The sequence below is a fragment of the Anser anser genome, assembly GCF_964211835.1.
Source record: "Anser anser genome assembly, chromosome: 16".
In the NCBI taxonomy this organism is placed as follows: Eukaryota; Metazoa; Chordata; class Aves; order Anseriformes; family Anatidae; genus Anser; species Anser anser.
The window spans coordinates 15120031-15136167 of NC_139737.1; the positions used below are offsets into that span (position 1 = coordinate 15120031).

The window sequence follows — 16137 nt, forward strand, 5'->3', positions numbered from 1 at the left end:
CCACCTCTGCGCTGTGAAGATGATCATGAATTCCAGTTGTAACACACACAGAAAAGTAAATGCCATTTCATATTTCCAAACTGTACTACACTAAATAGAGGCACACCAATAAATAAGTTGGAAGAACTGCAGCAAGGTCCCAAAACTGCAGCAAGGTCCCAAATAACATAACCAAGACACCCCCCCCCCAAAAAAACTACATTCTAGGAAAACCACGTAGGAGATGCATGCTATACATGTAGAAGACTAATCCGTTGTCTGCTACTTTCTGAAATTTTATACAAGCTTTTCAGAATTTCCAACAATTCCCACATATTTCTATAGAAAAAACAAGTTTTCACACAGAAAAGAGCATTCTCCAATGTAAACAATATTAACTCCATAGATGAGCCTAATAGTACCTTATACTTCTCTCACTATTCTTCTTCTGATTCTGCTTATGTACCAATGCTTAAAAGGAATAAAACAAATAAAAGAAAGCAATGCCCACCTACACTTGAAGAAAGCCCCACTTAAAGATATTAACTGTCCAAATTCATAACCTTGAAGGGTCTCACATTTCCCAGAAATGTCACGTATTGGTGTTTGAAGCATAAACAAACTTCTCTGTACTTATCTCCCTGCAATGAGGGCCATCATTTAGTAGAGCCAGGAGCGACGCCTTCTGGAGAGAGGAATGTTAATGGTAACACAGAATCCAGACAGTCTTGGGTCAGCTTGGTTTCACTGCTCCACATAGGAAGTAATATAAGCAAGGATTTTGCACAAGAAAGCCTGCAGTTTATTTTCAGTTATTATCACTAATAAATTCTCAACTGCATCTCTGTATACAACACTCACACTACGTCAATTTACACCAAATACTACACATCAACTTAAGAACTTCGTTAGAACTTGAGCTTGACGTTTTTAATGCACATGCTCAGAAATAACTGTATTCAATGAGGTTATTTGGTACCAGTCTGGCTGTAGCTTCCACTCTACATTCTGCTTACAAAAACCACAAACACCAGCAATCCTGTTAGCAAAATGCACCAGCAATACCATCTTCACCATTTTGGTGTTATGCTTCCCAACAACTCAATACACCTAACACTCGTAACAAATTCCCAGTTAATAAATCATAATTTCCCAACAACCTAAGGTAACCTCTTGTCCCTTGCTTAGTCAAGTCCAATGTCTTGCATTTATCACCCTTATTTCTTCAAAAAAGGCTTTCTTTTCCTCCCAAGATCCCCATGTGCACAGACTGTCAGAAGTAATGCTTTCTCAGGTTACTAGTTCACTTTTCAGAGGGCAGTCTGTAACATTTCAGATTCCGATATTACAAAATCAACACTGGTGCAGAGTGCAGAGGTGGCATCAGCTCCGCTTTTTATATGTATTACCAAAATAAAAATTCTAATATGGTCTTACTTTCCCAAGCCCCATAAGGCCCTGCCAGAAATCATAAAGCTAGATTTTGCATCACTAGATGCACTAAAAAGCATCTTCATTCAGAGCTGAAGTTATGAGACCCGCGTGGGGAGGATAGTGCACAAAATTACTAGTGATTACAGCTCCTTTGCAGCACTCTGGCTCTCCCATGGGCCCCACAGCCCAGACCACTGAACAGTTACGATTTTCCACCCTCTCATTACTCCTAGGGGTTGGAAACGGGACAGGTAGGACTAGCAGTAGAAACTTCTACATGCAGATAATAAATCCTGTTCTTTATGCAGCGTTTCATGTTATCTGGCATCATGCATCTTGACTGATTAATCAAAATTTTGGGAAAAGGAGGTTGCTTATTGCCATTATTACAAACTTGACAAGAAACCTGAAACAGAAGCTACCTGCTAATCATTAAAGAAAACATTAAAAGCACCTTTCTAACCAAGGTGCTCTAACTAAGCCAGGTGCCATCCTGATGAGTTACCTGTGGTCCACCCAGCAGCCTGAACACCTGGGAAGAGCAGCCATGAGGACAGGCACATGGCCCCCAAGCAGGGGAAAGCTGGCACGCGTTTCTGAAGGGCACAATGTTTGGCTGTGCTGACACAGAAGTGACCCGAGCCCTGACCTGAGGTAGGCAGGTGGCCGGCTGCCAACACAGACAAGCCTTTCTGAGCTCCAAATTTGACTCCAAGCCATAGGAGAATGGATTTATTGATTACAACATGCCTGTGACACTATTGAATATACATGGAAGTTACGACCTACTTCTACTTACTGAGCTGTCTCCCCATGAGCCAGAAGCTCCAGGATCACCACCAGAATTAGGTTTTCTGTACCTGAAGGTGGCCTCCTGGCCCACATGCTGTAGTGGTGCTGTGACAACCTGACCTTTGAGAGAGGTCCAGGAAATGACTGAGCAGGGACAGCTCTCATTTATGCTAATAAAAATACCAAGTTTAGGACAGTTTAAAAGAAGTCCATGTAATCATAACCAACAAGGTCAGAAGAAAAGGCTGTGCCTTTTTTAGTATAGTCTCATTTTTGATGAAGTAAACAAACAGATCAACTCTGATTCTATTTCAAATACTAGTTTGAACCCGATTGTAGCGTATGACAAGCTAACACCTCAAAGTTAAGCCAGTTATAAAGATAAAATCTTAAAGAGCTAGTTTTCTAAGCTCCTTCTGTGAAAGAAAAAGCATTTCAGAGTTCCCCATAACACTTAACAGCAGAATATAAAAAAAAAGTACTGAAAAACTAACCTAAAGCAAGTTAGGGCTTTAGAGTCTATCATTCATTTGGCTTAATGCGGAACACGTAACTGCAACTCTTGAATTGCTCACTAAATTCACCCACCGAATAAAACTTTTTCTGTACTTTCTATATACATATTCAGCTGCTATACTTTTTGCCCTGTTATTCTCAAAAACTACCAAAATATAATGAACTTGACTTATAAAAAACAACCCAGCTCAACCACTCTGACCTTTGTAATAACACATTTTACACACTTTTACCTTTCTCAAGGAAGGCTTCATTTTTTCTATCGAAACTCTTAACTATTCCAATCTCAGGCACAAACACGTAAAGATTCTGTCCCATGCCAAAAAAATTAAGCTGGTTATGGCTCAAACCTCCACTTTGAGCATGAACTCCTCAAGCAGAGGCTGAAGACTACACCATATTCCTCCTCTATTACACTATGCTGCAACAGGGCCTACAGGTACTTCAACATACCCCTTCTTACTTACACACATCCATGATTTTTGAGGATACTTCTTGGTGTTCATTCTTCTGCTTCCTCTAGCATCCTCTACCTTCCCCAAGAGCTGGAAAACCAATGCCCAACGCATCCCGTTCTTACTCTAGAGCCTGCATGATTTTATCTACTCCCTCAAACGCAGACACGACGTTATACAGGTGACGGTGAGGCAGAAGTCACTGAGGTACATCTCTTCAGACTAGTACATCCTGCACCAACAGCATAGCTTCAAAATAAAACTTTAAGAAACATGTCAGCAGTACATTTTTACCGAAAGTATTTGCTGTTTTATCAAATGAATTCATGCAACTTAAGAATTCTGGTGATCACTTAATGAAAAATGGGCCATGTTTCTTGTTTTTATTGCACTACAGAATTACAACAAAAAAAGTTGAGATTTCCCAGATGAACTCTGGACAGCCAGTTCTGGGTTGCTCTGGAGTTATTACTGCACAGTGACCACCTTTCCTAGAGAATGAGAACGAACATAAAGCAGAAGCTACCTCTCAAGTGTTTCTCTCCTTATAGAATCATACTACATCTCCACGGGTTTCTCTTTTATGGACTTCAGTCTAACTCCTCTGAAATATGATCCAGAAACAAACCCTGTAATACTTCTTCTGCAGGGCTCATAAGAAACAGATCTCTTAAGATGTATTCATTGCCAGTTTCGCCTCATATGCCAACACCTTCTTTCAATGTTTGCTCCTCCTTCTGAGTAGGTCCTTTTTCAAGGTAAAGATTCATATGCCCAATACTTTTCTGTCACTTAATTATTACCATCTGTAGTTGCATATCTTCACTTCTCCATCCTAAACTGTTGCAGAATAATGATTCAAAAAAGAAAAACCTATGAAAAACCACCACCACAAGAGCCTGATATCAAGGAAATACAACCAAGTAAAGGATTTGGTAACGGAACTCAAAGTTGTTTTTTTCCCCCCTCTTCCCCCATTCAGACTAACAACAGAAGTATTTAAAAGGCCAGGTGAAGAAAAGCACCAGGAAAGCACAAGACATTTACCTTGTGTCCCTTTTCTGTTCTCCTCCAGATCCCTCCAGATCCAACGTCTCTTGCCAGTCTACCTTCCCAACAGCATGAAGTCACCTATTAGAGCTGTAAGTTCAAACTACTCTACTTATCTCAGCACAAGCGGTCCACAACGAACATATACTCTTCCTTCATTTAGGGGATAGATTCCACAACTGCAGACAGACATCTCAAGTGCTTATTCTATATGTCTGCTCTCTATAGTACATACTCCGCAGTGATTTTCAGCCTCTTCCCTAAAGAAGTCTGTTGTCATTAAGATTGAATTTATCCTATTTTCTCAAAGTCAAATAAACCATTCCAATGTTTTTAATAAATATGACCAAACTAGGGCAGTGGAAAGTTTTTTCAGTAAGTAATAGTTATTTGATGAAAAAAAGTGTAAATTTAACAGCCGTAAAAGCATGAATTTAATTATTTTTGCTCTATGTAGAGAGAGAACTTGGAGTTACAACCATTAGATGGAACCTGGAAACTCGCATCACAAGTTGCAGCTTCTCCAGGCACCAGAGGGCTGCCTCTGTAGGAGAAGAACAGCCAAATGCCAGGACAAGACATCAGGAGGCTCAGCACGCTAACAGTTTGTTCACAGATTCTTCATTGACAGGGTTTTTATGTGTACCTAATGCAGCAGCAGCAGGATTTGAAGATCACAAAAGGATTACAACAGCATCTGTTTTCATATTATACATGCAAATGACCTTGGAGTGTGGGCTGCTCTTTAGAAACATTCAAAACAATGGGTTCATGCCACCTTTTCAAGACTAACAAGGGAGAAGGGAACGTTATATACTTCCATCACCTCACCACAGCATGCACAGATCTCAATTACAGGGACCACTCTTGCCTTTCACCTTCCAGCCTATAATAATAGAATTTAATGACAATGCTACAGTCATATTCAGCCAGGTCACTGCACCAAAAGAGCTCATATTTCATAGAGATAAAAATAACGTGCAGACTAACATTAGGATTTCTATTATGTTGTAATTTATTATTGCTTTTGTTTAAATCACAGTATTTTTGTATCAGAAAACTTACACTTCTGACTTAGGTTACTTTCTTAAATGCACATCTACAAACAAATTTTCACAAGAAGTTTCATGCTAAAGCATGAACCATCCAGCAGAAGGAAAACACTGCTTACGCACTCTCCTTTCTGCTGCCAGGATTAGAGTAGCTAAACACCACCGCTTTCAAAGAAATAGCATGACACTTTGCTTGCACTGCAAGGAATAAATGCTATTTGGATTATCACTAACAAAAATATGGTGTCAGTTATCCAGAAGGATGGATGAGAGTCTGGATGACAAACATCCTTCAAAAAATTCAGGACCTTTGTGCAGTACACTATTACATGGTATGTACTTTTTCAGACATACTTCAAAATTTTTCTGAGATGCCTTAACAACATACAATTTACTCAAAATGCTTTTATACATACACAGGTAGTATCACTGACAAAGTAAAAGAACTACCGTGTCTTTGAACAACCAACCGTCAAAAATAATTCCGATTTAAAACTTAAGAAAATGTAAGATTGCGAAGTACCCAGGTTTAACTGTTCCTATTAATCAACAGCAAGCCATTTAGATTAATTACAGACCTCATATTCTGCCATTAATAATTCAATTTAAATTTCAGATTAGTTTAGAAATTTAACTGGCTACTCACTGTTTTATTTTGCTCTTTTTCACACAAGCTCAGTGCTAAAGTTTTTGGACCACAAATAGTTTTCATTAGATTAAGGCATCACTTGGGTTTTGTTTGTTTGTTTGTTTCGGTTTTTTACTAAAGCCAAGGTGAAACTTCTACCTCCACTTTAACCCCTAGCAACTTTTCACTGATGTGAAAGCTGATGCTTCATTAAGTTGCTTCTGCCATTGATTTAACAGTGACCAGGAGGAGAAGCTCACTACGCACCACCACCCTGCACACACACTTACCTCACCTCTGCAAAGTGTTCAGGTCCACAGATGAAAAACTCTACGCTCTAAAACCCGCTCCTTTCGTTCTTACAAGACTAGACCTAAGACAGAAGACTGTCTCTGCAGGAATGCTGTAATAAGGCGGGGGGGCGGGTCCTAGACAGGTTAATTGGCAATATTTAATAACTGTACCTCCCCTCTGCCCCTTCTTGAAGAGGTTTTCCCTATATTCAATGAACTGCTAGTGTCTGATTTTACTTTCATTAGCCTCTTTGCTTTTGTAGCTAGTTGCATTTAGCTTTCCTCAAGAACATGGGATTTATAAACATTGTCCTTTTATTAGAGACGTTTGGCCAATAATGAAACCGTGTAAGAAACGTAAAAGAAGTTTGAGTTGAGTTTCCTGCCAAACAAGCAAGGACTTTTCACATTCCATATCCATTGTCCAGTCAAAACAAGCAGTGACATTTTAGTAACTTCTGAAAACGATGTTTTTTTGTAAAAGATGATTTTATGGAACACGTTCTGGCAGATGCTGTCAAAGCAAGCAGGTCACCAAATAAGTAGGTGCTATATAGAGGCTTGAAATCCTCCTCAGCAAGCAAGAACAACTCTGTAAGTTTTTAATCAAAAAAGGCACTTAAAGTTTCCTAAAAGGAATTCTTGAAGTAGGTTAGGTTCTGACTACATTGCAGTTTTCCATCCCAAAATCTGTCTTCATTTCTACGTGGCTAGAAAACATTTCTAAGCTTTCTACTATCACACAGAGCAACACTACATCCACATAATTGTATATAATGAGAAATGATTGACATGAAACTAATTGTGTGTAACCGTGAAACAGATAGCTCAAGTTCCACCTACCTTCAGATGGTCAGAAATCAGAGTAATACCATCCTACAGGTTCTTTGATTAAAGACACTGTAACTACAGTACGAAGATTTCAAAAGGTCACCAGCCTTCCAGAAGCAGCAACAGGTCCAAAAAGCCTGCCTCTGCCAACCATGTAAGTTTCACGCAGGATCAGTTCCTGTTTCCCTGGTGCAAGCCTGCCAAGGCCTAATTTTTCCATTTCAGAATTTACAGGGAAATTGCAGTCCCTCAACCATGTACAGTAAAGGCAAAGAAAACGCTTGTTATCCCCACCCTATCAAGTTATCCTGGCAGTAATCTACTATCCAGTAAATGAAGAACAACAATCTAGTTCATTGGTAACTTAAAATTCCTCCCAAAAGCTGGGCAAAAACAGTGAAGTTGGCATGAAAGTAGTAAATTCAGAGTTATAAAACTGATGTTGTGGAAAATACTCTCATAAAAGAAATATCTTCCCTGATTTGAAAGCTTGCATTAATGTATTTGAGATGCAACTGCTAAGGCTATTTGAAGTTAAGGCTATACATGTGAGAGCATACAGGAGAAAACCAGCCAAAAAGGAAGAAGCTTTGATCTACAGCAATGAAAGAAACTGCCTGCTTGCTTCTCTCCTGAACTGCCATGCTGTGTATACATATATAAAAACAAAAGAATGACAAAGGAAACTGTACACAAGTGAGTGCCACTAGGTGAAAACAAGAGTCACAACTAAGCCGTCTACCACCTGTGAACCACCACCTGCGTTCAGTCTGGAGCAATGGAAAAGAAACACTTCTAGAACTACTTGTTTTTACATTTGGTATTTAAATCCGTGAGTGAGAAGCATCCAAATCAGGAAGGTGTGAAGCCCTCCAAGCACAAACAACACCCAAATGCATTCCATATAGGAACAAAGCTCTGAGAAGTCATCTATACAGAAAACAAGCTAGAGCATACCTACCTGATCAAAAGTTAGGGAAAGAATAGGGGAGCTCAGTATGCAGCCACAAGCCTTAGTCAAATACATACGACCAACTGAGAATTTTGTTTCTGTAGGAAAGCCAAATCTTTCAACAATCACGTTATCACTGCCGAAAACAGGTATCAAAAGCTCCCTTGAGGTTACCGTTCCTTCAGAAACATTCAAAAGGCAGTTTCACTTCCTCTTCCACCAGGAGGAAGAATCATTTAACTCCGTACACAAACTATCTCAGTTTTCCCAAAGACATGCAAGAGAGCACACACCCACAAAACAGAAAGCAGCACCAGCAAACCTGCAAGGGGCAAAGACGAGCATTTATCTGGCAACACCGCTTCCAGGCCCAAGGCACCATTACTGAAAAACCTCTCACAGAAACAAAATTTAAAATCACTAATTGCTTCCTATTATACCAGTCCAGGTTCAAAACTGCTTCCTTCCAACAGTTATCATCAAAGTTAGAAGCTGACCTTTTGCTTGCACTGGTCTTTGTATGAAACAGGAATTGCAATCCTCCGATTTAGGGCCTATCCCATGTATCTGGATAATCATCTAGAAACAGCTACTCTCAAATAGTGGTCCATAGTCCAAATAGTAGGTCCGTAACATGAAGTTGTTCCAAGTTTAAAAACTAGAAGGCCAACAAGGTTCAGAGGCGCACACAGCTCAACAAGACATCGAGGACCGACACCATTCACTGCTGGAAGCGGCTTTGGGACCACCACACTAGAAGACTGAGGAGGAACAAAATACAGACACTGAAATCATGATTTACAGTTAATGCACTGACCAGCAGGTACGTTCTTTACGAGGCAGACTGTCAAAATCAACTGGAGCACAACTAGTCTTCATTTTTGCATCAATCTTCCTATTTGCAACAAATTCAGAGTATAAACATTCAAGAACATTTAACGCTACGAAAGGAACACTACTTATAAAAAAAGGAATAGCTTTCATCCTTCTTACAACTATAAAGCCTCAAACTGCTTAGAAGTCTACACTGAAAACGTGGCAACACTAACATCAATTCTCTATTGATGAAGTGTTTTCTATAGTAATACCAGATTCAGATTTGTCAAAAAAAATCTGATTGTAACATTTACGTGTAACTGTTTGAAAACTTGGTAGCCTTGATGTTATGCTTTCATGTAACTGTTACAGTTCTTCCATGTAGGTCACAAGTTTCTCATTGAATAATTTTTTACATCCATACTTTCTCTTGTGAATATGATTGCTGTTAAACACACAGTCATGACGTGACAAAAATATGTAACGCTATATCACTTATTTTTACAAGTAGTACTACGACACGAACGCTTAAGGAACTGCTAAAAACACCAACTTAGCCAGTTGCGTAAACACAAGTACCTTCTTTCCGTAACTGGAGGAAGGTGCGACACCAGTTTCACCGTACTGTTCCAACCGGGCTATACAGGATGTCAGTTCTGGCACTCAAAGCATCGAAGCCAGAGCAGCCAATTCTTTCTAATGTTACTTCTTGTTAGCAAACAGCCTTGAAGTGTATATGAAAGGGCAGTTACATACTTTGCACAGTGGAGACAAGACCTCAAAGCTCCTACCCCTTATTTTTAAGGCTGTTCGCATGAATAAACATCTGCAAAATAAAGAATTTCATCACATCCAGTTATATAGTTTGATATCAGAGTATCCTCCATAGTTTATCACAACAATCAGTTTAAGACTGCTTCTACTATGAAACTGAGTTGTTTATAGGAAACCTCTAACCATTATTTAGAACTAATACTCGATAAAGAACTTTATCTACACTTTAAAAGATCTATAACAACTATTCAGGACAGCAACTGTGTTGTTTATACTACGTGCTGAAATTCTAAGTATGTTAGGACTTCTGTTTTTTCCAGGGGCCTACACTTGAGAAGGGTTCTTTACTAATTTACGCAAAAAAGAAAAGGAGCACCAATTGCTTGGCAAAACGAAGAGCCCCTTCCCTGCCCCAAATCCTTCACTTAAGCATTCCATCCGTGTCCATGTTCCAAACACCAATGGCTTTTCATATTCATTTACATATTTTTTAAAATAAGCATTTAAATATCCTTAGACCATACAGAAAATCAAGAATCAGAAAATGATTTCCAAAACAAACCTGCACTTTTAGAAAGTTCTAAGGAACAGACACACAAGCACGTTTCACAGAATATGCTGTGTCTAACACAAACACCAGTAACCCTGTAGCCATTACCAAGAGGATCAAGAGACATATCAAAAGAAAGTAACAGAAAATCTGTGTATCTAATTCCAGACACCTGTAGTTTAATTACATTTCACAACAAGGCAAGCATTGCTGTGATTCATTTAAACTTGAAAAAGTTATCACCAGTTTCTGCAAGTCAACACACGCTAATATCTTAAATCAATTCTGTGAACAACGAAGCCACGTTTTCCTTTTCAGTAATTTTATTCTAATGTGAAACATGAAGAAACAAGCACCCGAGTAACTCCAATATAGTATGAAACTTTAATAAAAGTTGTTTAAAAAACAAAGAGCAAAATTTTAAAAATAAACTGAAAGGCTTGACTCCTAATCACACATCTTTCTGACATCAGCAAGAGTACTTTCAGACTTTCAAAGAAAAACAGATCTGCTGTTGAAACATTACTCCCAAAGACTGTTGAAACGCATAACATGAAGCTTCAGAGACAGACAGTTTTATTAACAGGAGGCTTAATTTTAAACAGTATATACAAATCACATGACTTTTCCAAAGTTGGGACCACCTAATAATCTGTCAAAAACAAAATTATGCTAATGAATTACAGAAGCATCTGTGTAATGTGACCGCCTCTTTATTGAAGTACACCTTTATACAATCCTTCCACATATTCCTGTACTGTGAAATCCTCTCAGGATGCAGCGCCGCACAGGTTTCCAAATCTCTCCTACACACCACATGAATAAAACTGTTGCCACTTGCACCTCTCAATTTTGCCTGACAACACACTTCAGTGTTCCATGATATGCAACACCAAAAGGCACTGTTTTTCTTGTCCAAAAAACAAAACAGTTTAAAGATTACCATGTTTAAGTACAATGATTTGCAGGGAATAGCAGGATTTTTCAGGCAATGCCCAAGTCTTAAAATTTACCATAAGCCAAGCAAGGATGAACCAAAAGTTTCTACTTTCCAACTTGTGAATTACTTCCTTTCCAATTCTCCATTTTTCCATGAAAGGTTTTACTGTACAGCAAAGAAAATGGCAACTCTTTACAGACTTTAAATACAACAGCACAAGTTTATTGCAAAAATATATAGTAAACTCAGTATTTTCAAGTTTTGGAAAAAAAATAAATTTTATCTCTGAATTCACCCATAGCAATAATTCACGACAGAGTTGCTGAAGATAAAAGCTTCTTTCATATATAAACTAATTTAAAACTTTAGCTGGACTCCAATCTTCTACTAATAATCACCACTTTGGTTCTCTTAGCAGAGACTCTATGTAAGTAGTTCAAAAGACACATGAGAAATACAACATCAATATCCAACTAGTGTCAAAGATCCCATCCCAACTGGTTCATGTAATCCTAACAAATCAAGCTACTTAAACAATAATGAGTATTTTCAAGTTGTTACTTCTACTGAAAATGTTTTAAGTGTACTATGAAACTCATATGATGTTTGAGGTTAGCTATACTTGTGGCAAAAGTCTTATTCTGCACAGTTATAATTGCAATATATAAATAACTAAAGGTTATTCCACAAAGAACAGCTTGAATTTTACAGAACGATTCTGCTCATACTTAAAGGAATTAGTTCGGTAGACATATCAGCAATGGGCATAATTCAACTGTTCGTACAGCGAGAATCTTGGAAAAAAATAAAGATACATACACAAAACAATGAATCTGTGTACACTGAGAATTCATTCAATTGAAGGGTAAAATCAGGACTTTAAACAAAGCTTTGACCTGTAAACAAAGCAAATTCAGCCAGCTTTTAACCAAATCTAGAAATAGCTATCTATTTTACAATGGCTTGCAGGAGCACCCACTGAAGAGCTTCACTGACTTCATCTATTTCCCTTATCCGAAACTACATAAAACCAATCTAGATTCCTTGATAAGCACTGTGTCCAGTAAAGTTCACCAAACCTCTATGATGAGAAACAATCTGCCTACCTTCTCCACACATTTGTACGGGAAAATCCACTGCGCACGTATCCTTGCAGTGTTTCTTCTGTAATGGCTAACCCAGTGCTCTGTCTTATCAAAACAAGTCTGGTTTACAGTTTAAACAATCCACAGGTTCTATCCTGGAAATACTATAAAAACCAATCCGGATGCATTTATCACAGCACTATGAATATCTATTCTACAACTACTTCATATTAACAGCTACCCTAAAACAAGTTTTACTTTTCTTGAGCCTATAGGCCTGTCATTTAAATCAACAACAGCTGCCATTGCTTCATCACGAGACTCAAATGCAACCATTGCTTCTCCTGTGGGCATGCCTTTCTCATTGTATTTTAAGCACACTGAACCAGGGATCACTTGGTAACCATAAAAGAAATCCAGAATTTCATCCACCGAAACAGTAAAGGGCATATTCTGCACTTTAATGACAGTTGGTCCTGGCTTCCCAGACCCTGTTCCAAAACCTGGGGGTCCGCTAATATGTATATTTCCCGGTCCAGGTCCAAACCCCGGAGGTCCACTTAAATGCCCAAGACCACCAGCAATTCCTGGAGGACCACCACCAAAACTGGGGGGTCCACTTAAACTGCCAGGACCATTACCAAAACTCTGAGGGCCCCCTCCAAAACCTGACGGTCCACTCAAATTGCCAGGACCACCTGCAAAACCTGGGACCTCAATACCTGCACCGGGCAAACCGCTACTTGCGACTGCAGGTATTCCTGGTCTAGCATCAGGAAAGCCACCTAATCCAGGTGGTGGCAGAGGCGGACCAAATGTGGCAGACCCGCTAAAGTTACCGGGGAAATTAAATGGAGGACCATTGTTCGCTTCTTTAGGATTCCCCCCCAAGAAGGCATGCTCCTCCGCAGCAGGGGCCTGTGCTCCGGGCACAGCTGCATTTCCTTGTATTGGTATTTTCAGTATCTTTTTCCCTTGAGACTGTGGGTTTCTCTCAATATCTCTCATTTCTTCTACAGTAATCAAACGTAAAACAACATCTCTTCCATTCAGCTTTTTACGGTGCAAACGCTCTGCCTTACGAGCATCATCTTCAGCTTTAAACTGAACCAGTGCTTGTCCTAAGCCTTGCCCGTTATTATCAACAAGAATTTGTACAGAGTTTTCTTCTACTGCCAGTCCCTCTAGAAACTGAAGGATTTCCATTTTTGTTATATTGTACGGAATATTAGATATATGTGCACACAATTTTGGCAAACCGGACTCTGCCTCAGCATTCATGATGATTTCTCTCTGGTCATAGTTGAAGTTCTGCAATCTTTTACGAATCAGCTCTATCTTTTCTAACATTGCCTTTTTAGTAATTGGATGAACTTGAATAAAGCGATTCCCTATGTACTGCTTATGATGACACAAAGCTGCTTTGTAATCAGCTTCGTTTCTGAACTCGACAAAACCCTCTCCAATTGCCTTCCCATTAGGTCCATAAGCTATATAGATGCTGTCTTCAACTATATCCAGCTTTTTAAAAAAATCTATTACATGTTTGTTCTCCGATTCAAATGGAAGACCTTTCAAATAAACACAGAAACCCTGTTCATGGGGAGATCTAGACCGTGACCTTTTCTGTCCACTAGGAGATTTGGACCTAGAATGAGCCTGTGGAGGAGGAGGGTGTGGTTGCCCAGAAGGACCCATGGTTTGCTTGAAAGTTATGTGGCCTCCAGCAGCCACCCACTGTCTCTCTGTTGCAGGACTAACTTCAACATAGCGCTGAATCATCAGCATTCTGTTTCGCTTCAGTGCTTCAAACGTATCTTGAGGAGAAAAGAACTTAACTAGTCCATTTCCATTATTTCGACCTACATGATCCTTCAGCATATGGACTGCATCCACACGGAGCCCAAGGAAAAAGTCTTTCACATCAGATTCTGTTGCAGAAAAGGGCATTCCATGAACGCTGACATACAAATCGTCTGGATTGATTGGAATTGGTTTGACACTATTTTGAGAATTCATCTGGATAGGATTTACAGGATTCATGGGACCAATAAACAATGGATTCAAGCCGCTGTTCATATTCACTGCTGCTCCAGACCCATTCATTCCAGTGGGTAAAGGTGCTACGGGTGGAGGATTCATAGGAGGCATTCCCGATATGGGAGGCATAGGTGTCATTGGGGGTACAGGGGGCACAGGGGGTATTGGGGGAACCGGAGGAACAGGAGGCAGTGTGGGCACAGGAGGAGGAACAGGGATTGGGGGAATAGAAGGCATTGGTGGCAAAGATGGCATAGCTGGAATAGGAGGGATTGGAGGAGGAGGTACTGTGTTCATTGGGGATGCTGTACTAGGTATAGTTGAGCTAAACGTTGGGCTACCAAAGGTACTCCCAAGGTTTGGAGGTGCAGTCCCCATACTGGCAGTAGAAAATGTGGATATGTTTTTATTGCTCTCATGCACAGTAGTAGAAGCTGTTACTACACTAGGAGAAGGGTTATTAAAGTTAGGTACAGTAGTGGGCAAGTTAACCCTTCCACTCATTCCAGAACTAGGTGGTGGTCCTGACCTGCTAGCATTTGCTGGTGGCATATCTAGATTGGCAGTTTCGAAACGCCTACGACTGAGTTCTATCATGTTTTGCATTTCGGTTTTACTGCTTAGTAATAGTGTTACTTTAGACCCTTTAATTGTACCACCTGTGCGCATCATACCAAGCCTTGCATCTTCATCAGTGGCAAAAACGATGAAAGCCTCACCCAGTTCACCCCCTACAATATGCACGCCCCCATCAGGAATGGTCAATCCAGAGAAGAAGTGGCGAATGTCCATGGTCCCCGCCACAATCGGGAGACCTTGCAAGCGGATGACCACAGCCATGCTGCGCTGAAACAACACACACCTGCAGATGAGAAAAGGCAACGGCTATGTCAGACTACTGTTTGTGACACCATACAATTACCTACAGACACCATCTACTACATTTGTTTACATACTCCTAACATCTTGCAAAGATTAAGCATGTTTATATTCCAAGTTCCTTATTCGTGTTTACTTCACACAGACTGAAGTATTAAACATTTACCAAAACAATTAGTATACATTTTGCACTAGAAATTCCAAAGCAACTGTTAAACCAAGACCCACAAGTGTCAGTGGAAAAAAAAAATAAACTAGGGAACAGCATAAATTAGAACTATCATATCAATAGTTGAGTATTTAATGGAACATAAGCTAAATGCATTTTAGCCAAGCAAACAAAATGAAGTTACCATACACTGATATGGTATCCACTGTACCTGGCAAAGTGACTGCCAAGAATTCTGTACACCTATGAGCAATAAAAAGTTCTTTTTTCACTTGGTGAGAGATTTTATCTCCAGGTAGGTGAAGAGGACTGAGAACATACAGGGAGTTATGAACAAAAACCCATTATGGACAACCGCATGAATCACCACCCATCCTGACAGAGGCCATCTACATTATTGCAATGTTATATTTTACTCCTAGCAGAAGCAAGAGGTCTAGGCAACAGTGAAGCTAACAGCTATAAAACTTGTCCCAGACATTTTGTGACTATATAGACCCCACCTGAACTAGAATAACACATATGCATATCCTAGCTGGATATATGGCCTTGAAGATTGCCAAAAATCGAGTCATAATTTTTTAATAGTTGTAGATATTCAGTATAATACTGCATTTTCAATCCCTGGCATGAGTAAATGATTTCTACCTCTACAGCTGAGGCTAGTGGAAGCTTAAGATTGATTTTGAACATCTAGATTTCATGTTACCTTGTATACATTCTAAAGAACAACCTGAGGTCACATCAGAAGTACAAGATAAACAGAAAACTAGGTAATTCTCACTTATTCTTGACAAAGCTTCACTGAAGTCTGAAAGCAGCATAATAATACTAGCACGATTCACCAGTTCAGAAGCCAGCCTCTTATCCTAAATGCTCAGCAGTAGCGCCTTGTTTCATCT

General features: G+C 39.6%; 2 protein-coding genes across 5 annotated transcripts in view; both read right to left on the reverse strand.

The window, feature by feature from the left end:
• Positions 1-16137, reverse strand: part of CPNE1 (copine 1) — a 41730-nt gene that overhangs the window by 19372 nt on the left and 6221 nt on the right. The window contains exon 1 of one of the 4 annotated variants that reach the window (XM_083801262.1): positions 14907-15036. The exons of the other annotated variants lie outside the window; for them this stretch is intronic. The gene's annotated coding sequence lies outside the window, so the exon portion shown is untranslated. Of the gene's footprint in view, positions 1-14906; positions 15037-16137 lie in introns of those variants that run through there. 4 annotated transcript variants of the gene reach the window in all.
• Positions 10428-15027, reverse strand: RBM12 (RNA binding motif protein 12; the record flags this gene model as incomplete). The annotated part of the gene is made up of 1 exon (XM_083801258.1): positions 10428-15027. The coding sequence occupies one exon, from the start codon at positions 15025-15027 to the stop codon at positions 12385-12387; it is 2643 nt and encodes an 880-aa protein (XP_083657384.1). The 3' UTR covers positions 10428-12384.